This window comes from Pithys albifrons, chromosome Z (genome assembly GCF_047495875.1).
Source record: "Pithys albifrons albifrons isolate INPA30051 chromosome Z, PitAlb_v1, whole genome shotgun sequence".
Taxonomy (NCBI): domain Eukaryota; kingdom Metazoa; phylum Chordata; class Aves; order Passeriformes; family Thamnophilidae; genus Pithys; species Pithys albifrons.
The window spans coordinates 38451980-38462393 of NC_092497.1; the positions used below are offsets into that span (position 1 = coordinate 38451980).

A 10414-nucleotide genomic window follows, 5' to 3' on the forward strand; every position below is an offset into this window, starting at 1 on the left:
CACGGGATTATCACAGGCAGCACAAAAGAGGACTCTGGTTTGCAGATGGCCTGATTGCAGTGTAGGTTCCAGAGCTTTGAGGCCTCAGGAATGCTATGTTGGCTCTTTGGGAATGTCATGTTCCAGCAATAGCTTTTATCATGACATGTAAACCAACTTACTATAGCAATTATATTAAAAAGACTGCACTCCATCTGAGCTGGGAAACTTGCTGCTAGGGTTTCCCATAATAGGAAGAGTATCAACCTATATTTGAGTCAAAGCACTCAAACATAATCTTACTTTTGGAAATAGAAATGTTTCACAGATTCAGCCTGTGACACATTCTGTTTCTTTTATTTTCATTTACATTTGAGATGAAACAGCTTACCTGTAATTTTGACTGTGCACAAAGATAAACGTGAAGGACATCAACTGTACTTCGTATTCGAACTGAAGCTCTTTCTGGCTCAAAGTTTGGATTAATTACATCAGTGAAAGGTTCATTTGTGACATCATTTCCCAGTAATGAGTAGTAGAAAAAAAACTCAGGTTGTCGTTCAGGAAGCTTCACAGTGCTAGGAACTAACTGAAAGAGACACAGAAGAGGATAATATATCTCTTTCGCTGATGTACAGTTACAGTAATTCTTCTTGAAAATTAGAGAGCTTAAAGCGATCTCAAACTACCAAGCAACTGACCTAAATACTAGCTTGCATTACACAAATAAGATAACTTTTATATTAATATAGAAATTGAAGTAAAAAAAAAGAGAAAACTGAATTTAAAGCATAACAACTTGCAAAGTGACTATTTTGAATCACCAAGTATTAGCAAGAAACTTACAAAACAATAAAAACCCCCTAAGTAGAAATAAGGTATGGGAGGGTTAAAATACAAACACAGGATAGTACTTCTTAAAAACTACACATAGCATGGAAACAGACCTGTTCCAACCGTGTGGCAAATGCAATGGTTACAGATAAGACAAAGTAGTCTCTGCAATATTCTGCTGGTCCAATTTGATGATAGCCCTCTTCTTCATTCAAGACTGGTACAATACTCTTAGGATCTAGACCAGGAAAAAGGGCAACTACCCAGAGAGAAGGAAAAACTGTAAGTAAATAGTGATCTTATTAACTGCTGCAGCAATCTGATACATAATTTATCTGGTTTGATGAACAGAAATCAGTTTACTGTAAATCATCCAGGGTTTTTATACTAATCACTTTCAACTGGGAGTGGTTAAGCAAATCAAGGCATAACACAGCTGCAGCCACACAGACACCACACACACTACTCATCTGCAACCCCACGCATAGCTGAGCACTCAGCTCTGTCCCTGGACAGTAAATCAAAGACTTGAGATACAACAATACAAGGTCATTTTGACAATTCCCAGGCCTCCTTGATTTTCTTCTTTCTTGTTCTCATGAAGGCTCATTACAATAATTCAAAGTTTACCTTTAAGTATTATATACATGGAGACAAAAATTACTAATAAAGGTCTTGATGTCTGATAATAAAGTACTGCAAAACACAAAAAGAGTCTGTAGGTACACTCAGGTATAGCTACAAAAAATACTGAAATTAATTTCTGTTCAGTGGGCACAGATATTATCTTGAACACTCTGCTAGACAGAATTCCAGCGAATATTTTTACTTAGTGTTACAGCGAGTGACATTACAGTGACTGGAAGATTACTTCACCAGGCTAGTGTCTGTCACGGTTTCTTTATTTTGCGCATTAAAGGAAACGCAAGACAGTAACTGTATATGACAAGTTGAAACAAATACGATGTGCCATTCCACAGACTTTTGGAATGTTTCATTTAAGGACTTTTCATGTGAAGTTTCAGTGCATAAAACATAGTATTCTGGTTTACTAGTTTCTGCTCTATAGTGCCAGTAATTCTACATATTTCAAGCCCCTCAGATTACACCAAATAGCAATAATCACATAGCATGAAAACTTTAGACAACTTAGGTCAGCAAAATAAAAAAAAAAAGGTGCATGAATCCTAAGCAGGAAATTGTCTGACTAGATCAGAACTGGATAATCTAGAATTGTCATATCCACTGCCTGCAACATTAACTTTACTACTGCAAAAACCCACACATCTTTTTTCTCCCGTTACCTAAATATGGTATTGGCTAATTTTGAGGTTAACATAAGGAAGTAAAAAATTGGCAGACTTGTTTGTAGCAACTATTCCACAGAAAACATGAAGTGGAAAACAGTGCTGGGTGAAGGTAGAGGGGTTTTCTTGTTTTTTCTGCCAGCGCCATGAGGAGTAGAGCTCACAGGCACAAAGATCACAAGGGAAGTGCAGACTAATGAATAATTTACAGTAGTTCCTTGCCTCCTTTACAAAATTTACAGTATGGAAAGTTCCCTGTGTTGCTCTGTGAATGTGAAAGAATGGAGTAAGCTCTGTAATTACACTGTAACTTAAATGCTGTCGCAACCGATCTTCAAAAGCAGCCACGTTGGTGAGTCTGGGTCAGAAACCATGTAAAACACTTACTGCCACTGACCACTTTGTTCTTATGAAATCACAGCCACAGATCATAAGCAGGTGATGAATTTAGAATCAGGGAAAAGTTACCCTTGAGGCAAGAACACAAAGTATTGTAAAATAGGAGAGAATCCACTAGTTGCACCAGAGGCTCATTTTTCAGAAATTAAGTAGGTAGGCTATTGGGTAGAAGATTGAGGGGATGTAAATATGTTGGTCTGGGGGGTTTTTTGGAGGTCTTTTAAATCAAGTTTCAATGACTTTAGTTTTGCTTTTCAAAAACTACTAACTTGCATTTAAAAAATGACTAAAAAAAAAAAGTCAGATAAAGCAACTGAAAGGCACAGCCCAAAGATCTTTACTAGTGTCAACATTTGAATTGCAATAGATTTTTGACACATTTCACATTTCTTTTGAGAGAAATAGACAAGGGAATCCAGAGCCAGAATGAGTCTCAATAGCAAGCAGATGTTACTGAAAAAAACAACAGGGCATGATCTAAGTACTGAAAGACTAAAAGAAAAACTCATCAAAACAGAAGCCTACCCAACAAATGAAACATTTTAATACGAGCCCAAACTACAGAAACTTTACATTCTGTACAGAAGTTCCTTTCTTATTTCTTACATTACATAACTTTCTAAAGCCCAGAAATACAAGCAAAGTGCCCACACGAGTTTATGAGTCCTTGATTTCCATTTTAAAGATCAGTCGGTTTGCAACTTGTCACAAAACTACCACAGAGAAGCACCTCAAAAACTTTATTACCCCAAGTTCTTTTATCAGCTGTAACGGATTTGCATTGGAACTGTTGTGGAATTAAATTTCTTTTAAGACTTTAAGCAACATATTTGCAACAAGTGATTTGTTCATCTGGCACAGGAACAGTTTTAATTCAGAGTGAGTGATACTATTTTACTTACCCTTCCCCTCTCTAGGGGGTGCCTCCTTGGCCTTGAAACCATGAACCAGTGCTTTTGAATCAGTCTCCAACACAACACCTATTTGTATTTCAGGTTTAAATTTAGGGTACTTGTTACCAAGCAGAGAATACCATTTGTGTGCCTACATAATTAAAAACAAAAACATAAAGTAAAAGCATTTTAAAAACCAAGAAAAACAACATGCTACTGTTACAGAAAACTCAAGTCTTGCTCTAGCACTTCCACATCACCTACTCAAATGTACCTTGGCTTTTATTTCTAAAACTTTGGCCTATTTTGAGTATACTATTATACTAAGATTCTATAGAATGGTTCCTGGAAGACTAGCTGAACATGCTCTTTTCCATCAATTTCAGAAGTGAGCAACATTACTACAATATTTCCATTTATGTATGTTCTCAGAGAGTCAAGAAGCCTCTCCTCTTGAGAAAAAAGAAAAAGGCAACAAACCCCTCCATACATGATCAGGTAGAGTAATACTCCACAGTAAGACCTGAAAGTTTAGCCTGTGCCTTAATTCAGATTGTACTATCTGTAACAGTACTGCTGTCAGAACAAATTTTTAAAGCTTTACTCCCCGTAACATACCTGTTTATTTTCTTGTGCAGCCCTCAAATCGAGTACAATATAGCCTATATTCTCTTTAGCTGAAGATACAGGATCCAATGCAAAACACTGGAGTTTGATAGGGGTATGCTGCAGCCTGAAACAGCAACTCAGTTGAAATATGAAAACTTATCTCTGCAATTAGTTCTCAAAAATAAAAAATTTCAAGCATGCCAATAAAACAAAAACTATTTTTTATACAACTAGTTTAATTAGGTTAGAAATTGAATTTATATTGAACTTATAAAAACTCATCCTTAAGCCAAAGAATGAAAAAGTGATTTAATTTTGTTAAAGGAGTGTATTAGATGATGGTTCTCAAGTGCTACTAAAAAGACAATAGTGACAAATAAATACCAACTCATCCACATACCTCACATGAAATTTGAATTTTACATGTAACAGCATATTAAAAATAGCATTTATAGAGAACATTTTTGTGTAAAGCACCTAAATAGGTAGAGGCACAGAAAAGGTGTCTAGCACATGGTACATGCAGGTGTCTTTCCCTTGTCAAACAAAGATAATATGGCCTTCTAAACTTCTTTAAAAATACAGTTGTAATATTAGAATTTCTAAGTTAAAACCAAATCACAGTTATGGAAAAATGCAACTTCTCAGCTGTTCTTCCTGGCATTTTCAAAACCAAAGTAAAACCTGAAAAGCCTATGTAAAATAATTTTATGTCACATAAGAATGCTTGAATCCAATGGTTGGATTATAGCATTACAGCTCTAAGATCCTGTGAGGTTTTTTCAGTAGTGTAAAAACATAACCTTTAGAATTTTTAAACATTACTTAGAATCATAGAATCAGAGAATTGATTGGGTTGGAAAAGACCTCCGAGATCATCGAGTCCAACCCTTGGTCCAACTCCAGTCCCATAACTAGATCATGGCACTCAGTGCCACGTCCAATCTGCGTTTAAAATCTCCAGGGATGGTGAATCCACCACCTCTCTGGGTAGCCCATTCCAATGCCTGATTACTCTCTCTGGAAAGAATTTTTTTCTGATATCCAACTTAAATTTCCCCTGGCAGAGCTTAAGCCCGTGCCCCCTTGTCCTATTGCTGAGTGCCTGGGAGAAGAGACCAACCCCCACCTGGCTATAACCCCTTCAGGTAGTTATAGACTGTGATGAGGTCATCTCTGAGCCTCCTCTTCTCCAGGCTAAACAACCCCAGCTCCCTCAGCCTCTCCCCATAGGACTTGTGCTCCAGTCCCTTCACCAGCCTTGTTGCTCTTCTCTGGATCTGCTCCAGCACCTCAATATCCTTTCTGAACTGAGGGGCCCAGAACTGAACACAGTACTCAAGGTGTGGCCTCACCAACGCAGAGTACAGGGGAAGGGTCACTGCCCTGGTCCTGCTGGCCACACTATTTTTGATCCAGGACAGGATCCCATTGGCCTTCTTGGCCACCTGGGCACACTGTTGGCTCATGTTGAGCTTCCTGTCAATTAGTACCCCAAGGTCCCTTTCTGCCTGGCTGCTCTCCAGCCACTCTGTGCCCAGCCTGGAGTGCTGCATGGGGTTGTTGTGGCCAAAGTGCAGGACCTGGCACTTGGCCTTATTGAACTTCATCCCATTGGAATCAGCCCATCTCTCAAGTCTATCCAGATCCCTCTGCAGAGCCCTCCTGCCTCCCAGCAGGTTGACACTCCCTCCCAACGTGGTATCATCAGCAAATTTGCTGATGATGGACTCAATCTCCTCATCTAAATCATCAATAAAGATGTTAAACAGGACTGGACCCGACACAGACCTCTGGGGAACACCACTGGTGACTGGCCGCCAGCTGGATGCAACTTCTCTTGCCATACACTACCTTTTTCTGTTATGGCAACCTGATGCTACATTAAAGTAAAAGAAAGCTCCCAAAAACCAGTTTAGATGACAGTACCACAGAAATTGTATTTCAGTAGCTGTAAAGACAAGAAAGTTAAATTTTATCTTCAAATTAGACTTAACTTTTTAACGTTACCTGTGCTGACGAAGTGCTTTCCTGTCAAGCTCCCAAGCCAATTCTGTAGCAAATTCTGGCTGATCAGTGTGCTCTGTGGGATCAGTAGCCAACTGCTCGCCATCAAACTTTGCTTCGACTATAAGCAAGTGCTTGGGTCGTTTGGGAAAACAGCGCCCTGTAAAAAAGTGTTTCACTGTTTTGTGCTGTCTCTAGGAAAGAAGCAAGAGCTCAGATTTATGCCATAAACCAATCGCATAAAATTACTTTCCTGTATCACTTTCCCTCCACTTACTCAAAGACTTAGATTTATTCCATAAAATGATTACACAAAATTAATTTCCCGTATTACTTGCCTTGCACTTTCTCTAAAGCTGTTCTTTACATTAAAAGGAAAGTCTTCCCAGTATTCAGAAGTATGAAAGACGAACATAACATGAAACAGACTACTTCGAAAGCACCCAGACACAAGACACTAAGTAACAAAGAAGAGAGAGAAGGAAGGCAGGCAATTAGTATGATTTGAGAAATCCATGATTGGTAACATGCCAGTGAGCAGGAGAGAGAAAGAGATTGAATGTTTTGCTTCAACTGCAGACTGTTCCACACCTAAGCAGCAGAACACGACCTTACAAAAGTAGTGAAAGGAGTTTTTACAGACATTTGCTGGGGAAATAAAACGTCACTATCAGATTAGGAGAGTACCTAAAACTGTGTATGATTTGTCCTGGTTCAGCATCATCCTGTATTCTGATTAAGAAGTTAAACGACAAAAGGAAGTGACCGCTTCCAAAATTTACTTATATCACAGCGCATGGAGAGGACTATGGGCATGGTCAGGGAACAAGATCTTATTTCTAAGCTCCTGTGCTAAACTACATAAATGGAGAGTCAATAGGATTTACTCGACAAAGAGAAACGATTCCGCCAACACCCCCACCCAAACCAATCCAAAACAGAAAGAGACACCCCAACAAACAAACCCCTAGGACTCTCACACTAACTAGACCAGACCACGTAAACACTGCAGAAATAGAAAATGAAGAACAAATACGTATGTGCTCGAGTCAACACTACAAAAGCGCTTACAACAGATCGCTAAAAACCCCGAAACAAAAAACATCCACCACCCCCCCGGCAAAAAACAAACAAAAAAAACCCAACAAAAAACCAAACAATAAAACCACAAAAAAAAAAAAGCAGGGATGGATGGCTACTTTCCTCATGCATTTTAAGTAATATGCTGGGGCAGGTACTTCCAAATCCGAGATGGGAGGAGGCAGCCCTGGCTTTAAGACACTCACGTCCACAGCCTTCCTAACGCAAGCTGTTTATTGAATGCTTCTTTGCTTTCCCCCTCACACCAGAGGAGAAAACACATCCAGAGGCAGTGAGCGATCCTCACATTCCCTTCGGGAGGGAGACGGCGAAAGAGCCACGGCGAGGCCGCGACCGTCCCGACCCCTGTTACCTTCCAGCACGGACACAACGATCAGCAGCCGATCGGCAGCTCTGGAGACCATCTCCCCGCTCCGCCCGCGCCGCCGCCGCCCTTTTGCCGCCTCGGAGCCCTTAAACGCCAACGGCCGCCGCTTCCGCCTGGCAACGCGGCCCGCCCGCCGCACGGGGCAGCTGCTTCCGCCCGACACCGCCCCGGCACCGCCCCCGAACAGCCCCAGCACCGGCACCACCCCCGAACGGCTCCGGCACCGCCCCCGAACCACCCCCGAACCGCCCCAGCACCGGTACCACCCCCGAACCGCCCCGGTACCGCCCCCGAACCGCCCTCGACCAGCCCCGGCACCGGCACCGCCCCCGAACCGGCACCGTCACCGGCACCGTCACCGGCACAGCCCCCGAACTGCCCCGACACCGGCACCGGCACTGCCCCGGCACGGCCCCGATATCGCCCCCGAACAGCCCCGGTACCACCCAGGCACCCCGCGCAGTACGGTCCCGGCCCCGCCCCTCGGTTCCGGCACGGCCCCAGCACGGCCACCGAACCGCCCCGGCACCGGCACCGGCACCGGCACTGCCCCGGTACCGCCCCCGAACAGCCCCGGTACCGCCCCGACACCGCCCCCGAACAGCCCTGGTACCGCCCCGGCACCGCCCCCGAACCGGCACCGAACCGCCCCGGCACCCACTCCGGCACCGCCCCCGGCACCGACACCTCCCCCGAACCGCTGCGGCATCGGCATTGCCACGGCACGGCCCCGATACCGCCCCCGAACAGCCACGGCCCAGCCCCCGAACCGCCCCCGAACAGCCCCCGAACCGCCCCGGCTCGGCCCCGGCTGCGTCCCCGTCCCCGAACAGCCCCGGCCCCGCCCTCGGCCCCGCAGTGCCGGTAACGGGCGCACCGAGAGGGGGCCAAGCGCATGCGGTGGGAAACCTTCCAACATCACAGTTGTCACTAGTGCTCTGCACTTCACTGCCAGTCGGCCAACACTCGCTACTGCAAAAACGTCCCATTAAAAAACTGGGGAAGTTCTGGTACTTCTCCCCCCTCCCCCCATGAGTGTCAGGGCAGCACAGTCTGAAGCCAGTCCTAGCGAAATGCAGCCTTGTCCTGCTTAGGCAACTTTTAGGGCTTTCTTGCCTTCCGGAGGAAGTATATAATCAGTTAAGCAACAATGCCAGGAATTAATGTGTTCCCTCACTTTGCATCCAAAGTTACACACGAATGTCTTGGCTGCAAGGTAAAAGAAGCTGGGTTTAAGTTTACAGTATTTTGTATTTTAGGTAACCTTGCAAAATTTATGCACTGACATAAAATCCTTGTGTTTTAGTAACACACATATTCTGTAAAGATGCTGAGTTATGATTTGCAAATACCAGAAGAGGGAGAACTCCTTTCGCTTTCTAAGAATTTATTCTGGTGCCGAAACACTTCCCCAAAAGATGTTTTAATATATCTAAATTTAATATGCCCACGTTCAGTTCTGGCTGCTGGTTTTTGTTGTGTCATATATAATGCAGGCAGCTAAATGCCTCCCTGACATCCGATCCCATCAGATCTCGGAAGCTAAGCAGGGTCAGCCCCGGATTACTACTCAGATGGGAGACCTCCTGGGAAATGCCGGGTGCTGTAGGTTCTAGTCCTGAGGATTTCACTGTCACCGTCCAAGCTTGCTCGGCCGTCGCAGATGAACCTCAGGACTTAAACGGGGGGGCCAGTTCTGCGCACGCTGAGCCTCACCTAAAAAATCCACTGCTCAGGCTGGAAGGGCACACCCACGTGGGGACAGCCCTTCCCAAATCTTCGTTCGCGAAGCTGAGCCACACACACACACATATATAATGCTGTGTTTGGCATAGTGCCTGTTTGTCTACAGTCAGAGTTCTGTCACTGTCAGCTTCTGCAAGGCAGGTTGTAAGTACTTCATATACATACTTTTTACACATAATTTTTACACATACTTTTTACACAAGACCTGGAGGTAGACCTCTGAAAAGTGAGTGATTTTGGCTAGTGAGGCAACATGATCACAGAAGATAATAAAAAATGTACAGTTTACCTGTACAGTTTTTTTTTTTTTTTTTTTAAATTGATTTCCCTTGGTGCGATTCCTGGAAATAATATTCTTGTTAGCTATTGTTGAATAAGCAATCACTTCTTCTTGTTCATGGAATTCCTTTTTGCCTATTTAGCAAGCTGAACTGGTTCAGCACAGGGTCAGATAAATGTCAGAGCACAGAAGACTAAGAGCATGTGGCTAACAACGCTGGTTTATGGGTGTCTATGTCTGCACATGGCAAAGCATGTGGGATCTCCCTTTCTGGCAACAGCAAGCCATTAAATCAGGTCACCTACCTCATGGAACTTTATCCTTTTACATTATCTCCTGGCCCTGGCCTGACTTGATGTTACAAGTATTAACTGTATCAAGAGCCTCATCACTACGAACTTTGTCCAGTAAAGACTTTTCTTTAAAAAAGCAGGAAGCAAAGGGGAGAGAGAAAAAAAAGACATGAAGAAGACAGTAGGGCCTTCTTGGTCTTACCTTTGTTTGTTTTGCAGTACACCAAGTCTTTACTGATTCATTCTAGCACCATCAGAGATTGTTTTCTTATCCTGCTTTCATAGTCTTGCCTACTTGCATCTCCACTTCTGCCTTTGCCTGCCCAAGTGTCAGATGCAGGGTGTGCCCTACTCTTGCACCAGGACTGAACAGCAGCAGTGAGCGCACTTGTGGGAGGTGTGCCCAGATAAAGGAACTCCTCTGCTTAGTGGCAAAGCTGTGGGAGGAGGTGACTAGACTGAGCAGTATCAGAGTGTCTGAGAGAGAGAGGGACTACTTGAAAAACACCCCACCTTCCCCGGGACAAATCAGTCAGGCAGACTGATGCACCTCTGAATCTGTGCTAAAAGACATTATGAGGAAACATCCTACTCTAGTA

At 43.6% G+C, this 10414-nt stretch overlaps 1 protein-coding gene across 4 annotated transcripts in view; it reads right to left on the minus strand.

Moving 5' to 3' along the window:
• Positions 1 to 7735, minus strand: part of CEP120 (centrosomal protein 120) — a 37938-nt gene extending 30203 nt beyond the window's left edge. For 2 of the 4 annotated variants that reach the window (XM_071580132.1, XM_071580129.1), the window contains exons 1-6: positions 7482 to 7735; positions 6032 to 6188; positions 4031 to 4145; positions 3422 to 3563; positions 927 to 1072; positions 371 to 568 (exon numbers count right to left, since the gene is read on the minus strand). In XM_071580132.1, the coding sequence (XP_071436233.1) occupies positions 371 to 568; positions 927 to 1072; positions 3422 to 3563; positions 4031 to 4145; positions 6032 to 6188; positions 7482 to 7533 (810 nt within the window). In that variant the 5' untranslated portion in view covers positions 7534 to 7735. Of the gene's footprint in view, positions 1 to 370; positions 569 to 926; positions 1073 to 3421; positions 3564 to 4030; positions 4146 to 6031; positions 6189 to 6715; positions 7262 to 7481 lie in introns of those variants that run through there. The other 2 variants (XM_071580131.1, XM_071580130.1) reach the window with 2 other exon arrangements.
• Between the last annotated feature and the right edge of the window lie 2679 nt (positions 7736 to 10414).